The sequence below is a fragment of the Nilaparvata lugens genome, chromosome 1 (genome assembly GCF_014356525.2).
Source record: "Nilaparvata lugens isolate BPH chromosome 1, ASM1435652v1, whole genome shotgun sequence".
Classification (NCBI taxonomy): Eukaryota; Metazoa; Arthropoda; class Insecta; order Hemiptera; family Delphacidae; genus Nilaparvata; species Nilaparvata lugens.
The window spans coordinates 55,445,601-55,463,835 of NC_052504.1; the positions used below are offsets into that span (position 1 = coordinate 55,445,601).

Below are 18,235 nucleotides of genomic sequence, written 5' to 3' on the forward strand. Positions count from 1 at the left end.
TTATTCATGATTGCAAAAGCACTTGCACGCATCCAATGTGATCATACCCCAAAGCCCCGCACACACACATCGATTTTTGTTCGTACGGTATTTTACCGTCCTTATAACTGCTAATAGGTTAAACAGATGATTTCAAACAGATGATGTTTGACAAGTTCTGTTTAATCTGATAGAATTCATGAAGACGGTAAAATATCGTACGAACAAAAATCGTGTGCGGGGCTTAATAGTCCGGGCGCAAATGTCATTCCGTGGTCATTTTTGAGTTACAGCCGTGGAAGATGTCTCAATTTCTTTGTTAGGTCTAGCATAATAAGAATCGTGATGATGATAAGTCGAAATCCCAGGCAAACACCTTGGAATCAGGATGGCCGCCAAAATTTTCAGGGTTTTGCTATATCGCTTGTATTTCAATAACCGTTCGAGATATTCAACCGTTTTTAGACGAAAATGTTTTAAAAATCTTCCTCTATAATTTTTGTTTTGTAAAATTTTCCTCTAAAACGCATATTTTTTTAGTTATAGCCTACAAAAGCCCAAAAAAACGTTTTTTTCGAATTTGTTCAAATTTCATTCCATTATAACTTTTTTTGTACAAGAGATACGGAGAAATTATATATATATATATATATATATATATATATATATGAAATTTAGAACGTTTTTTCAACTTTTGATCGATATATCTTTGTGCGCTGTACGTCAAAAAATGAGTTCTCCAGCGCCCTCCAAAGAAAACCCTGCATGATTTCTGGTGCGTTTTCCCATTCGCATGTGGTAACAAGCTAGAACTATAAAATCGATTTTTTCATGACTAATTTGAGATACAGACTTGCAAATGGTCTTAATCTCTTCGTTACAACAAGACAAATGAGAATATTGATGATGGAAAGAATATTGGAAACAACGAAAATATTCGACATCATTGAAAAATACAAGATGGCGGTCATTATTGACAAAAATTTTATATTGCTTGTTATTCAGTTATTGTGAGAGATATCGGATTTATTTAATCGGATTTATTTTCTTCATTATATAATTTGAATAAATAATAGGACGGAAAACAAGTTATTTGGTATTTTCACTGCAGTAACTATTATTTTCTTTCAGGTTGAATACTTCAGTTCAATGAAAAATGCACATGGTAGTAGTCGTAAAGGACGATATCTATTGACAAAACATAGCTTTGTTCTAATTTGTTATTTTTTTCTAATTGATTCTAATTTGCTCTAATCTGCGTTCTTTGTTGCATCAACTATTCATTGTAGAGCCCTCAAACGACGGTGTGGTAGGTGTTTAAATCTAATCAAAAGTCTTGTGACTCCGACATTAAAAACTTTGTTCTAATATTCATTCTCCATTAAGTGTTTGAACTCAACTCTTATACTCATCCCCCAGTTGAAGTTTGAATACTATTATAATTTTCATCCTCCATAATTTATTGTTGAAACTCTATTCCAATAATCATTCTCTGTTTGGTGTTGGTACTCTATTCTAATATTCATCCTTCATTCTATGTTTCAGTCCTATTCTAATATTCATTCTCCATTTAGTGCTAGAACACTATTTTAACAGTCATTCCCGATTCAATGGTATTCTGATATTGATGGTGCATTCTGTGTCGGCAGGTGAACTTCGGCGACGTGTACATCCCGCCCAACCTGGACGTGCCGAAAGCACGGGTGTTGCCCGAATTCCGCCGGCTGGCTCATGGACTCCGCTCGGGCAACATCAGCGTACTCGATGCCAAGACATTCTACATCCCCAACCTGCACTACGACGGCGCCGGACCCGATGCTTACTTCTGGGTCGGCAACGGCACCGAACCCTCACCGTTGGGCATCAAGGTGCCCAATGAGGTTGGCAGGTGAGCTGAACGTCCATTTTCAATATAACTCTAACTCTGTTTTTCTTTTCTGCAAGTAATTTCAATCCCATGTACTTGGACGAATTAATAACCTGTATGTAATGATTAAGTTTGACTTTTCAATGTTGTATCAGGTTTTTGTCAAGCTGCATACAGATTTGAACGCCACGAACACGCGTATTCTACTTTCAGCTGATATCCTATTATATTAAGCGAGTAATTTCTGTATTTTTATGTCTGGTTATTTTTATAAATTCTTTATAAGTTAGTATTTAAATATCTGGTTATTTATGTTTAACGGATCTCGAAAACGGCTCTATCGATTTTCACGAAATTTGGAACATAGTAGGTTTATGATATAAAAATTCAATTGCACTAGGTCTCATCCTTGGGAAAACTCGCTGAACGACATTAAAAGGATAATTCATCCTTGACTGAAACAGCTGAGACTTTCGTCGTCTGTGGATAGCAAAAAAGTGAGTGAGCGAGTGAGTATGTGAAAAATTAAAATATCGCATCCCCGAAATTCATAAAATGACATATAGCCAGCTGTGAAATATACACACGATCATTTTAGAGAATTGTGTTCTGTTTATTAATAAATAAAAATAACGAGCGAAGCTCGTTGCCCTGATATTAATACGTTTCATCAGCCAATTATATCTGTATTCATACAGAAACAATAATAGGGTTCGGATATAATAAGCGTAGCATCAGCTGATGAAAAGTGAAATGCGCGTGTTAATGGCGCTCAAGTCTGTACGCACTTTTACAGTACGCTTTCGATTATATTCCTGATTTTTCACATTAAAAAATGAAAATATACTAATGATTAGCACATTAGAACAGATAGCAATGAAAATAGTACAACCATTTGTGAATGAAAGAGTAGCATACAGCTATGGATTGAATGTATCGAATGAAAACAGAGCAAAAAATAATAATTTGAATGGGAATTGGCGATTGTTTACTTCTCAAGAATAATAGTTCATCGATCACTGATCGAACACAAGATTTGTGAAGAAAGAGTCGCAGACACACAGTTCGGCTTCATGAAGGGAGTTGGTACAAGAGATGCCTTGTTTTGTCTACAGGTCTTGTTCCAACGCTGTAGAGACATGAACTGTAATGTTTTTGCATGTTTCATCGATTACAAGAAGGCATTCGATAGGATTCAGCATGTGAAAATGATGGAGATCTTGAGGAGCACAGGAATGGATGAGAAAGATCTTCAAATCATTCAAAACCTGTATTGGAATCAGTCCTCTACTATAAGGATCAGTGCAGAGGAGCAGATCAATGCAGTTGACATTCTTCGAGGCGTAAGGCAGGGCTGCATCCTTTCAGCATTGATATTCAATCTTTATTCAGAGGAAATCTTCAGGGAGGCCCTTGAGAATACTGAAATGGGAGTATTGTTAAATGGAGAACGCTTGAACAACATCCGATATGCAGATGATACTGTAATTTTCGCTGACAGTATGAACAGCCTGCAGGAGCTTGTGAACAAGATAGGAGGCGTCAGTATAGAAGAGTGTTGAGAATTTCATGGATGGACAGAGTGACCAACAAAGCTGTATTGGAGCGAATGGATAAGGATTTGGAAGTGATGAACATCATCAAGAGCAGGAAGCTTGCATATTTTGGCCATATAATGCGTAATGAAGAAAAATACGGCCTGCTGAAATCCGTTCTCCAAGGAAAGATATATGGCAGAAGAGGACCAGGAAGAAGGAGAATATCATGGCTGAAAAACCTGCGTACCTGGTTCTCCAAAACTACAACAGAACTTTTCAGGATGGCTGTAAATAAGATATCCATAGTCAGGCTGATCGCCAATATTCGGAACGAATAGGCACTAGCAGAAGAAGAAGAAGAACACTGATCTAAAAATATGAATATTAAGTATTGTATTCCACGGAATGCAAAAGAACTTTTATCAATTCGAAAACAGAGCTTATGTTTTGTCCTTTCATAAGAGACATTCGTCGTCGGTTCAGAAAAATGTGGATTGGATTAGAATGTCTATTACAAGTACTTATCAATATTATTGTACTACAAAGTGCTACTGTACTATTTTGTAGTAAAATTTTTTGTCATTAAATCAGGCAACGGTTTTTCACATTTATACTTTCCTTGCCCTATTACCATAGGTAAGGAAAGTATTGCTTTCCGAAAAAAATTAAGATACCCCAATTTCTAAATTTCTATACGTTTCAAGGTCCCCTGAGTCCAAAAAAGTGGTTTTTGGGTATTGGTCTGTATGTGTGTGTGTGTATGCGTCTGTGTACACACGATATCTCATCTCCCAATTAACGGAATGACTTGAAATTTGGAACGTAAGATCTTTACAATATAAGGATCCGACACGAACAATTTCGATCAAATGCGATTCAAGATGGCGGCTAAAATGGCGAAAATGTTGTCAAAAACAGGGTTTTTCGCGATTTTCTCGAAAACGGCTCCAACGATTTTGATTAAAGTTTTACCTGAAATAGTCATTGATAAGCTCTATCAACTGCCATAAGTCCCATATCTGTAAAAATTTCTCAATTCTCAGGCTTCAGATACAATTTAGACAAAAAAATTTGAGTGGAAAAGATTGAGCATGAGAATCTCTAAAATTAATGTTCAGTAACATTTTCACCTAAAATTAGAAATAAGCTCAAAATTTGAGAAAATGTGATTATCCAATAATTGCAAACTGTTGGCAACTGTTGATTCTATTAAATGATTCACTATGAAGAGATAGCCGACCTCGTGAGTCTCCAGCGTTATTGCCCTGTCACCAGCTGGCTCAAATCTTTGAATAGTAGACTTGAGATGCGCGGGAACACTAGCGTCAGGTGATCAATTTCCATAACGGCAAGGAAAGTTGTGTGAGTACGCCACACCAGATTTTTCTCTTAGAGAATCTTATGATTATCTTAGATAATCCTATACTATTAAACGAACAACTTCTGTTTATCCTATTATATTAAGCGAGCAATTTCTGTATTCATATATCTGGTTATTTTTATATCTCGCTATTTTTATATCTGGTTATTCATGTTTAAAGGATCTTAAAACGGCTCTAACGATTTTCAAGAAATTTGGAACATAGTAGGTTTATGATATAAAGATTCGATTGCACTAGGTCTCATCCTTGGAAAAACTCGCTGATCGACATTAAAACGATAATTCATCCTTGGCTGAAACAGCTGTGAATAGTAAAAAAGTGAGTGAGCGAGTGAGTATGTGAAAAATCAAAATATCGCATCCCCGAAATTCATAAGATGACGTATAGCCAGCTGTGAAACACGATAATTTTAGAGAATTGTGTTCTGTTTATCAATAAATAAAAATAACGAGCGAAGCTCAGTTCCCCGATATTATGTTTATATATTTAAATGTTTATATGTTTGTATTTCACCGGATCTCGAAAACGGCTCTAACGAAATTCAGAACAATGGCAAGTTTTGAATAAGCTGTGTGGAAATCCGAAAAAATGTAAACCCCTAAAAGAATTAAAAATAGAACACAGGGATGAAATTGTTAGTGATGCAAAAAGATTGTCAAATATTTTTAATGAGTATTTTGTTAGCATTGGCAGAGATGTCGCTGCTAATTCTAATGGTGGAGCTGATAACATGGACTATCATAATATCTTCAAGGAAACTAATCAGCAGAAGTCTATATTCCTTGAAGCTGTTACCTATGATGAGCTCTTAGTTTACATTAGAGGATTAGAAAATGGTAAATCTTGTGGGGGTGACTGTATATCTTCTGGATTATTGAAGAATGTTGCGCTGGCCATAGTACCAATTCTAGTTGATATTTTCAATTGTAGTCTCTCTACAGGGGTGTTTCCTTCTGGGATGAAGCTGGCAAGAGTGGTGCCAGTTTTCAAGTCGGGTTCTCGATTAAAGTTGAACAATTATAGACCTATATCCCTGCTGTCAGTATTTTCAAAGTTGTTGGAGAAGATAATGAAAAGGAGACTTCTAGAATTTCTTGATTCATGTAATTTTTTCTATAGTAACCAATTTGGCTTTCGTGAATGTATGAATACAGAAATGGCTCTTGAAAGGTTTATGGCAGTTGTTTTCTCTGGTCTCAACTTCAGGCCAGCACGCTGAGTCGCAGGACTGTTTCTAGATATAAAAAAGGCATTTGACACAGTGAACCATTCGATCTTGTTAAATAAATTGTATAATGCTGGCATCAGGGGCGTGGCTCATGACTGGTTCTTGTCCTATTTGAATGACAGACAACAATATGTAGCCATTGGAGGTGTGAAGAGTGAGGTTCAGGTAGTGGACTGTAGTGTACCACAGGGATCAGTCCTTGGGCCAATCTTGTTCCTCATTTTTATTAATGATCTCTATTCGTTCAGGTTCTCTGGTATGCCTGTATCTTTTGCAGATGACACTGCATTGGCATATTGTGATCTGGATGGCCCCAATTTGGTAAGATTAATGCAGGATGATTTGAACAAGCTGTTGCTCTGGTTTAGACACAATAAGATTCAGCTCAATCTTTCAAAAACAAAATACATGCTATTTACACTATCAACATCATGGACATTGCCTTCTGCACTGAAGTTTCATGGTAGCTGTGCGAGTGATGACTGTGACTGTGAGGTGGTTGGTCAAACTGACTCATTAAAATATTTGGGTGTGATTGTTGATGAAAAGCTCACTTGGTCTCATCATATTACTAATATAAAAAGCCATCTGCTGTTAATGCTGAGGAAGTTCTACTTTTTGAATAAATTTCTCCCTATGAGTGTCCTGAGGCAGCTATATTTTGCACTTGTCGATTCAAAAATCAGCTACGGTATAAATTGTTGGGGCTCCACTTACATTAGTCACTTGAAGCCCTTAATAACTATACAAAAATCCATAGTTCGTGCCATCAAGAAGGAGGGTAGATATGAACATTCTTTTCCTATCTTTCAGAGTCTCAGATGCTTGCCTCTCAGATATATCTATGTTTTCAAAGTATTGTATATGTTTTATGTTATGTCTGGAAACTGTGGTCATGCGTTGTTCAGGGATGTTCCTAGTTATCAAACTAGGAGAGTGACATCTGATTTACTAGGACTTCCTAAATCGTATACCACTTGTTTCCAGAAATCGTTTGTATTTCTCGGCCCTAAGTTTTTCAACAATATTCCTCTTGAAATTAAGAGAACACAAAATCGACTTGTTTTTAAAACAAAAGTTCTTGGATGGCTTAGAGGTCTTATGCCTGACTATCTAGAGACCTTATTCAATGTGGTTTCTTAGTTAAAATACTCTGATAATGGTGGCTATGCATTGGCTAAATGAGCTGGAATTGGAGAGTGAGCATGGTTAGTGTGAATGTGTGAGTGATTGGTTGCTAATTTTTCTTTCTTTCTTCTTTTTATATTTTTCTACTTAAATTCATAAATTATCAGATATTCATTCCTGCTCGCAGACGTAGATTTTTGTACTCTCAGCAAGCAGTATTTTTCTATCCAAATTCACAAATTAGTCCTGGTTTAGCATGTTCGAATTCTTGTCTGATGTTATTGTTATTTGTTTAATAAATTAGACTTTTATGTACTTTATAAAATATTAACTTATTACTCTAATATTGTTAAGCTGTATTATTTTTTCTCATAATTTGTAAGTATTGTGAATTGGATTGAATAAAATTTGAATTTGAATTTGAATTTGAACATAGTACTATAGTAGGCTTATAATATGAAGATTCGATTGCACTAGGTCTCATCTTTGGGAAAACTCGCTGAAGGACATTAAAAGGATACGCTAATTATTATTCATCCTTGGAAAAACAGCTGATAATAATTATTTCGTCGTCTGTTGGTGATGGAAGTGAGTGAGCGAGTTCATGTGTGTGGGACTGTGTCAAAATTATGACTCAGCTGTTGAACTTTTGTAATCATTCAATCAGGTACTTAGTGTCGGTTGCAAATAAGTCAGGTTATTTTCAATCCTGATTAATTCCAGTAGATCCATCTTTGTGAAATGGTCTTCTCTGATTAAGTTCACGTGAAGTTAATCAGGATTAAAATTTAACCGGCTTTCGTGCAACTGGGCCTTAGTGAGGGAAATTTTTTGCATTCCTCTGGGAATAAATTAATCTCAATTTACTGTGATGAGATAGAGCATTTCACTTAAAAAAATCAAGGTACCCCAATTTCTAAATTTCTATACGTTTCAAGGTCCCCTGAGTCCAAAAAAGTGGTTTTTTGGTATTGGTCTGTATGTGTGTGTGTGTGTGTATATGAGTGTATGTGCGTCTGTGTACACACGATATCTCATCTCCCAATTAACGGAACAACTTGAAATTTGGAACTTAAGGCCCTTACACTATAAGGATCCGACACGAACATTCTCGATCAAATGCAATTCAATATGGCGGCTAAAATGGCGAAATGTCGTCAAAAACAGGGGTTTTCGCGATTTTCTCGAAAACGGCTCCAACGATTTTGATCAAATTTATACCTAAAATAGTCATAAATAAGCTCTATCAACTTTCACTAGTCCTATATCTGTAAAAATTCCAGGAGCTCCGCTTCATCTATGCAAAGTTTGATTTTAGATTCCAAATTATCAGGCTTCAGATACAATTTAAACAGAAAATTCTAGGTGGAAAAGATTGAGCATGAAAATCTCTACAATTAATGTTCAGTAACATTTTCACCTAAAATTGAAAATAAGCTCGAAATTCGATAAAATGTGATTATTTCAATTGCAAAGTGTTGGCAACAGTTGATTCTATGAAATCATTCACTATGAAGAGATAGCAGACATCGTTTGTCTCCAGCGTTATTGTCCTGACACAAGCTGGCTCAGATCTTTGAATTAGTAGACTTTAGATGCGCGGGAACACTAGCGTCAGGTAATCAATTTTCGTAACGGCAAGGAAAGTAGTGTGAGTGCGCCACACCAGATTTTTTGCTTTTGTACTCCAGAGCGAAGCTCGGTCCCCGATATTCTTTTATTAAATATCGATTAGTTCAAATCTATATGAGCATGATTTGAAAAACATTAATTCATGGTCTAAGAAAGTTTTGATTCTTCAGGCTTCGAAATGGTGAGAAAATCACGACATGTTTGTGAAATGATATCGGTGATAAAATAACATTGTTAATGTTTGATGTGATGAACATTTGGGTTGGAGTCATACATAATTTGTGGAAACGAATAATTTCTTCGGCTTCGTTTGATACAGATCTGCGAAAGTAGTGGCGAGCTAATTCATTTGTAAATTTGCAATAAGTATTGTCTGTCTTATCATCTCATCTGGAGAGGTTGCAGTATTGATTCTCTATTACACAATAGGATAATATTCACTTGCATGATAGAATTTCGCATTCTATATCACGCTAACCTATTCTATGTCATTATATACATTCATTTCCTCAATTTCTGTCCCTAATGCAGATTTCTTTCTATATTTCGATTTCCCACTTCTAACTGCTTCATAATTTCCCACTTTTTCACTTTCTCGTGATTTCGGCTCTCATCAGACATTATCTTCGATACCAATTTTTCCAACTTCAGCATTGATTTTCCTTCTCTTTGTTTCTCCCATATCCTTACATCAACTTATTTCTCTTACTCGATTATTCAGCATCAGGAATAACATGATATCTGCTTTATGTTATCCATGAAAATTTCATGTTATGATATCCATGCTTCATGTCTTAATTTTCCTATTTCCATTCTTCCCTTCATATCCCTTAAATTTCTGACATCATCTTTCTCCGTTATTTTCTGTGACTTTATTTTCCCCTCACATACTTTCACTTTATTATTTCTTCTATTTTCTCATATTATCCTTTCTTTCTTTCTCTCTCTCTCTCTCTCTCATCTTTCTTTGTATTATCAATTATCATAAGTCTGTGGAACTTATTAAATAATCCGGAAAGCCAATAGCTGCTCCAAGGGCCAACTATGAGACTTAAATAATAAGGCGATCCAGCTCAAATAATACGGCGATCCAGCTCGTCAAGCTCTTCAGGTTCACTTGATAGTTCGATTTTCATACGAGATTTGATCAGAAATCCGCAAAAGATAGGGACTTGGAATTTTTATAATATTGATGCGAGTTCGATCTCACCTCTACTTTCATTCTCCCTCTTCATTTCTTTTCTATCAAAAATCATCACGATGATCTTACTATATAATATTGTTCGAGGAACAATAGCAAAGTTAAAAAAATATGAGCATTGCTATTATACTACTTGTAATATTAGTTCGAGAAACAAATATTATCTACTTTTTGTGTAGTTGAGAAGTTGATATTGTGGTAATTATTCATATTGAATGATAAATATTATCTATTCTACAGAGTGGACATAATTTTGTTTTGAGATTCTAATTTTTGAATTCCAAAGCCAGTGTTGCTTGGGCCTGAATTACGCGCTGAAAATATTTCTCCTTTTGTTCACATTAGTTCAAAGAAGATCCACACACTGTCCAGGTAGAGTTTGAATTTCAATCGTAACAATCTTCCAGTTTCTTCCTTGTTCTCCTTTTCTTTCAACCCACAAAACAAAAAGCCTCTCCGGTTTTTTATCTTCCCCCCTCATTCTCGCCAAACTTTCAACACCACAATACATTACACACACACTTGCACCTCCTAAACTGTGTCCGAACGTGTAGCCTAGTGCTACAGAAATGTTGTGTGCGAGACCGATAGAAAAATCAATTATTTGAAAAACGATGAAAAGCGGCGCTGAAAGCCATACACCATTCATTCATTGTCCTCGCCCATTCTTGTTGACTGACTGACATTAACACCACCCTCTCAACCTCCCCACCCCCACCAAAGCCTCTCTCAGAGGCACAAATTCTGTTTTGTTGACAGCTGAAAGCTCTGCTCTGAAAGCGATCAGGCTTTTGTAGAGAGTGAGTGGTGAACTGCCGATGATCTGATTTCCACGAAACTACCCTCTTCTACCCTTCAATCTCTTCCAGCCCCCCCCATCAATACCAACCTCAAATACACCCCCAACCCCTAACTCACTGACGAACAGGTCAATTGTTGTTGTTGATATTAAGAGAAGGCCGGCTACATTCCATAACAGGATCTCTATTTCTCTCTCCTACTCTCTTCTTCTCTTCCTCCATATTATCTTTCAACCTCTCTGAGAGGGGACTGAAGAGTAAACGTCAAAAAAGAGAAAGATTGAGAGTGTGTAGGCTATTTGATAGAAGAAGAGTGTGAGTTAGATTGGTGGTTGACTAATCTGAAAAATAAAATCGCCACTTTTCACGCTCCTGTGGTGATTTTATTGACTCTTAATCTGTTTTGGTATGAATTTTCCAATACCACAGATTTTAGGCGAAAACTGATGAGCACATCAGTCCTCAACATTTAAACATTTTTAATAGTTTTTGAGGAATTGTATCTACATATTAGAGGACTCATCAAACCTTACTCATCTGAATTGCACACCGTATCTTAAAGATCTGAAAGGTCTTGTTTTTAGGTAGGCCTATTCCAGGCAGGATCTCAATGATAAATCAAAAGATAATGCATGATCAATGCATTAAGAAATTATGTTTTTATTCAGAAGTATTTGAACTTCAATAGTTCTAAAAATCCTGCCTGAAATCCTTCTTCGCTTTCCCCCAGAGTATCTCTCAGAGGCACAAATTCTGTTTAAAAAACAAATTTAATTTCGTGTTTTAATGTTGGTGATTGATTTATTATTTCTGTTCTTTTCTAGAGAAGGTGACTTAGAAACCACCTCATCGGTTTTCAACAGAAAAGACACTATTCATTAATTCAAACATCCATCTCTTTGAATTTGAACCAATTTGAAGTGAAATGATCGATTCAAAATTCATAAAGAGATGAACATTTCCTATTGATTTATAACGAAACAAAGATATTACAATATTGGGAATAAAAAACATACACTCGCCCAAGCTTCTTCTCTTCCTTGATTTAGTTCTATTAATTTATTTTCTATAGTAGGGTTATCTACTGTCCATCACATCAACTATAAATTTTCACATCAAGAAAATAGTTTTTTTTTCAATAAATGGAAGAAGCTAAAATCTGTTCCGTTGTTTTGTTAATTGATTTCTGTTTACGTTGACTTTTGACAGCCTGGAACCGCTAAGGGGCTACCAAGGAGAGGACATAGAGATCCAGCTGCCCGGTAACCTGACCGTGTATGACATCGACTGGCTGGCCGTGTGGTGTGTGCAGTATCGCCACAACTTCGGCCACGTCAACATCCCCAAGGACCTCGACGTGCCTCCCGCCCTCGGACAGACCAAGATCACTGTGAGTGCTATGGCCAAACCCTCAACCACCTCTAGTGCTAACATCAAGCGAAAACCTTCAACCTCCACCACCACCTCCCGTCCGCTCTTGGCCTTCTTGCAACAATTTTTTGCTTCATAATTTTTTGCAACAAAATCATAATATTTATCCACAAAGTCATCAATTCCACCAGCTCACGTCAAGAATTAACAATAATGCAGTCACTGCTGTTCCAAGTAGTCACTCACAAGCACAACTAGATATTCTCCAGCTTCATTGGTGTGATTTTATTAAATGGATTGTTTTTAGAAACATGTTACATGAAAAACTGCTCAAGATGTATATTGAATTCAAGTAATTAGAGGAATTGCTGAAGAGTCATGTAGGGTTTGGACGAGCGATATAGTTGGACAAGTCGAACTAAATCGATGTAGTCCTGCACAAGTAGAGAATGATGTCTTTAACATTCGATTTTTTTATCCTATTGAATTACGATTAATTGATTGTGAACATTATTTTGATTATTTTTATTTTTTCGATACCAGTTTCTTGCCGCATATTATTCACCAAAGGTTGTAGGCTTCCTGGAATGCTTTTAAGCTTTAGCTTTAAATATTATTAAGTGGACTGACAAATGTTAAAATGACAAAATCTCTCTCTTCGATTATAATTTTGTTCAATCTACCTTATCCGAGATATGATATGATTCTGACTGTTAATTGATACCATCCACAACGTGTGTTCTACCGCTTTATCAGAGTTATCATGCAGAGATGTTAAGAATCTACTTCAGACTGAATCAAACTGAATCAGATTTTTCCAAAAAGATCCAACTACAAGATCTATAACAACTAACGAACTTGTGGAGTACACCGATGCACCATCTACATTCAACGCTAATTCACGATTATATGGCGGTATAGTCGCATTGTGTTTCATTCCATAATGCGCGAAGTGCCATCCTTTCACCCCTTACAACTACCTCAAAAAAGATAATATTAGACAAAATAATAGCCTATGGAACTACAGTGTATATTGTACATCAATGAATAATAGTTGATCCCCATTCATGATTGAAAATCTTATTTGGATAAAAGTTAATAGAGAAACTTGTAAAATGTTTCTGATTCATTATAGATCAAGCTATGCACAAACCTCTCACTTAAAGTTTACTCACTGAGCAATATTACTAGAGCTGATCAGTTTCTGATCAAATCATCAACCATTCTATCCAAACCAAGAGTACAGAAATATAGATTAGATTTTTGTTTGAATTTGGGATCAATAATCATTTCTATTGGATGAGTTTTTTAAGAATCTCTTATAAATAGCTTTGATAAATTTCCTAGTGATATCAAGCCTTCAAAAATTCTGGTAGTTTCTAGTTTTTAAGAGCATTAATATTAGCAGATGCAATCTTGCCAAAGAATTTGCTTGTCATTTCAAAAATACTTCTTGCTCAACTAAGATTTATTTCTTATTAATGCACATCAATATTATTTATGATATGGAATAAGATAATATTTTACTTTTTAGTTATTAGATTTTTTGTTTTTCACAAAGAAATTGCTGAATATTCATTATGTTCACGCTACTGAGCTACCCTATCGACGGAGACAGAATTTGTGCTAAGTAACTTAATGAAAGGGAGAACTATATTATATTTGTAAGCTTCAAATTCTATTATGTGATATTATTATTCAGGCATTAATAAAAACGGTATTGGAAATAGCTATGTTCTTTTATTTCAAAAATGACTCAACCCATAAATTCTATCATAATTTCATTTTTCAAAAAGGTTCAATTATTTTTCAACAACTTTGTCAGTCTGCTTCTCAACTTCAATAATGGTATAATTGTTTACATTCGAAGATTTGATCGATTTCTATTACATATTGTTGATATTTGAATTTTCAAATTCTATCAAATATTTTTAAATTAATTGGAGCAGTTCTTATTCTAATTGAAAAATTCATTTGGTAAAAATGAATTGTAGTTAGACATTTTGATTGGACAGAATATCGATTTCTTTGAAATATATTCAACAAATTCATGTAGAGCTCCTTGTATCCAATTTCATGCAACAATAAGGTTGCTAAGACAGTTTTTCTGACTGTTACATTGAAAATATAATAAATCAGACTGCTTTAGATCACATTTACTGATTAAAAAAAAAATGGTAAAATGACTCTACGTGTTACGAGAATAGTATTGATGGAATTTATTTAAATCTGTTGAAAATGGGTTTACCGAGAAAAAAATCGTTTTTCAATTTATTAGATGTGATTCGTTTTAAAAAATATTTTTGGTTATTCCATGCAGCCTCCATGGTGGTATAATCCGGTAAGTAAAATAGTGTTCAATAGTATTATAGTAAAATATTTTGAGTAGAAAGCGAATAACTTCGTTACTATTCAGTGATTGGGATAAGTAAATTGAGATGTGTATGATTTCTGATACAAAACCATTTGCTTCAATATTGATCACTGTTCTAATAATTATTCAATGCAACTTTTCTACAAGTTTCAGACTCAAATCTAATGAAAGTAGCGGGAATTTGAAGTATTTTTTGTATTTGAAATCAGTTCTATTAGTGGTGAGTTTAAGTGGAAGAGACAATTCATTGATGATAAACTCATTTCGAAATCACATGAGAAGCTCCATATTTTTAATAAAATTTGGTTATAGCTGCACTCAAAGGTTATGATGAAAGCCCACAATTTTAACTCGATTTTAAATCTGGAGATAGATGGTAAAACATCATATTCAAATTAATGTTAATAATTTTACTGTATGTTGATAACTTTGGAACCTGTTCCGTTCTTCTTAGGAACTTACAATAAGCTCATAAGAATAAGCTGGCAACACACTATAGTCATGTAGAAGAATAATTGCGTACTGTAGTGCACTATAGAATGCTAGTCCATTGTGTGAGCTATTTACATTCCAGCACCAAAAAGGATCCTGGATAAAATAATTCTCTCGCAGATTGTTGATAATAGGCTACATAAGAGGCATACTACATAAGAGGCATAGAGGCTACATATAACACGAACATAAGAGGCTACTAGATTCTCAACAGCACTAATCCGTTGTTAATTATAGGCATTTGAAGTGAAATATAGTGATAAAATACCCAATAAATCATTAACCATTATTATTCACAGAATCTCTATTTGTAATCTACGGTCTGAGGCCTGTAAAAATTATTAGAAGTCTTACAAAACTGAATTAGTCCACGGTAATATTATGTCTACATACTAGAAAAATTTGGAAAGACGTGTATCTCATGAAATGGTGCTATACCAGTGTGTGCACATTAAATTTTGATACAGTTGAAAATTTCATGTTCTTCATTCCATGGATTAAACAGGCCCCAGTCAAAATGAATTTGTTAAAGCTAATTGATAGATTAATCAAATACAATTTATTTGTATTCCCATTATAATTATATGATTTAATCAAAATGAAAGTCATCTTAATAAGCTGCTGAACAAAACATTATTTATACTTCAATTGAAATTGAATTATGAGGGAGAATCCCAAATCATTTAACTTCAACCTACAGTCTCGCCTCATTGAATAAAGTTCAGGGCTATCTTAATGAACTGATGCTGGTATGTAAACTCGAATTGTAATCAAATAATTTGAGAATATGTTTGTTGTGCAGACGAGTTCAACGCCAGCCACCGATATCGTGGGCTTCTCGATGTCCAACTGTCGCGAGATGCTGGATGAGCGCCTGCAGGTGCAGTGGGAGATCATGGGCGACTACGTTATGATTGCACTGTCTGCAAGAATCAGGAGGACCAGTATATGGCCTTCGGTCTCAGCGGCGACAATGGAAGGTGATCTATCATATTCTAACATCTCACTACAAAATATTTTTCATGCACCAATCTTGTCTTAATTTAACTTATCTTGTCTTATTTTAAACAAGCAGGGTTAGAAGTAATAACATACCAGAAAAGAATATTTTGAAAAATATTTAGATTTAAAATCAGAATATTCAATCGTTTAGGATAATTTTCCAAGTTTTGTCATTTTTTAATCTATCTGTTTCTTCTTCTTCTTCCTTTCACGGTTAAGGCATCATTGCCTGTTCCGAACCTCAAGCAGGACCTCCTAAATACCTTGGTATTTAAGAGGTCCTGCTCTTAGTCTCTATAATCGGACCATCTTTTTCTTGGACGTCCTCTATCTCGTTTCCCAACTGGTTGATACAATAAGCACTGCTTAGGAATCCGATCTCCACACATCACATTTCCGATCTCTATTCACATGTTGGAACCAATCATTCCAATCATCTGTTTTTTGAAATCGGAAATTGACATCTGTTTCCCAAGCTGAAGTCATAAAATTTGTCTGCTTGAAATAGGTTCGAAGCCATATCTCTATTTCAATTTGTTATTGTTATGTTCAATAATTCAATTTATGTTCAACTTTTAACAAAATGCAGTGAGTATTTCATCTATCGTATAATTCCAATGCCACTTTTAACCGACTTTGTTGGACAGCATACACTAATGTGAAATCTTAGAGTATCAATGAATTGCTTATATTTGTAATTTAGGTTACAACTGTTATAAACACTACTCCAATTTTCTTGAAGCAGTTCCTGCTTCAAACAATTTATATTTCCTAGCTCATATTGCTGAATTTCTTTCACAAAAGTTTTTTTTCTGCTTGGATTCTGGCTCTGCAACTTAACCCTTTCTATCCCAATTTATGAAAAAACAAGATGAAAAAATTATTCTGGTGTTTTTATGTTTCAAAACACTCTTAAAAATGAGAAAATAATTTTCCCCAGATTTTTCTCACCCTCCAGGGGCCCCTAGGGGTTGTTGTTTTAAAACAACATTGGGACATTTGGGTCATTTCAAATATGTATAGTAGAATATTTTGGTTTTGCATTAGAAAAATCAATGGTGCTTTATTCAAGGAAAGGTGAATGATTTCATTATGGAATCATTCCTAATCAATAATTTTTTCTTGATTTCAACATTATAACAATGAAAGTCATATAATAAAATTCTCAAGAGTAGTAAAATGGATTCTCAAAAATGTGATACACAGAACCAGATTTTGGTGACTAACTTATTTATTATATTCATAACTGATACATATTTACATAATATAAAAACGTGAAATTGAAACTGAAAATAAGGTTCTAAATATCATAAATTTCCTACTTTTTTAAAACTATATTTTGGTTACTAACTTATTTATTATGTTCATATCTAACTGATACATACTTACATAATATGAAACAAACTAAAAACTGGAAATTGGGGTTTATCATATTATAAATTTACTACTTTACTACATCTACTACTTTATCATATTTACTATTTTTGTATAGAACAAGTTGTTCCTTGTAGCCTATTGGATTTTTTTATTTTATCTATGGTAATCATTGAAGCACATTCTGTTTGGGACTGAGCAAAGACGTACTCCACATTTTGTGCATTACACCTTGGTGTACCAGTCTTACACAGCTTGCAACGTCCTTGTTTTGCAAATACCCATGTTCGTGCCCAATATTTCTTCCAGTGTCTGGAGAAAAAGGGAATTATGAAGCTAGGTTACACTATGTAGCAGAGCTACATGTAGCTCAGCTATAAAGCTCTGCTACAAGTTCAAAGAGTGACTTTGGAGATATGCTATATAGCAGTTGAGCCTATTTTCTCAGCTATATAGCAGAAAATGAGCTATCCAAGATTTACAAAATTATCCAATATCTTCTCTCTCTTCTCTGTGCTGAAAGCATCACAGTAGCTTCGCCGAAAGCAGTGGCTGCTGCAAGAACTACATTTTTCTTTGGCATCTGGTTGGAATAACTAAGCAGTGAATAGTGGTTTATTCCAAACTATATGTAGCTCTGCTACATGAAATTTGCATAGATCTCCTTATAGCAGAGCTATATGTAGCTCAAATTTCATATAGCTCCCCAGCTACATATAGTGTACACTACTATAATGTAATGTATAATGTACTATAGTGTACAACTACATATAGTGTAAACGTAGCTTTAGGCTATTTGCTTTCATACCAATGAGTCCTGTAATACAGGACTGCTGACTCAGGTAATGATTTAGATTGCACAGGTAA

The 18,235-nt window shown here is 34.9% G+C and overlaps 1 protein-coding gene across 1 annotated transcript in view; it reads left to right on the top strand.

Annotated features, from left to right (window-relative positions):
- LOC111043435 (protein Skeletor, isoforms B/C) overlaps nt 1-18,235 on the top strand; it is a 122,790-nt gene that overhangs the window by 91,039 nt on the left and 13,516 nt on the right. The window contains exons 5-6 of the mRNA XM_039437165.1: nt 1,629-1,867; nt 11,965-12,145. Of these exons, the coding sequence (XP_039293099.1) occupies nt 1,629-1,867; nt 11,965-12,145 (420 nt within the window). The remainder of the gene's footprint in view (nt 1-1,628; nt 1,868-11,964; nt 12,146-18,235) is intronic.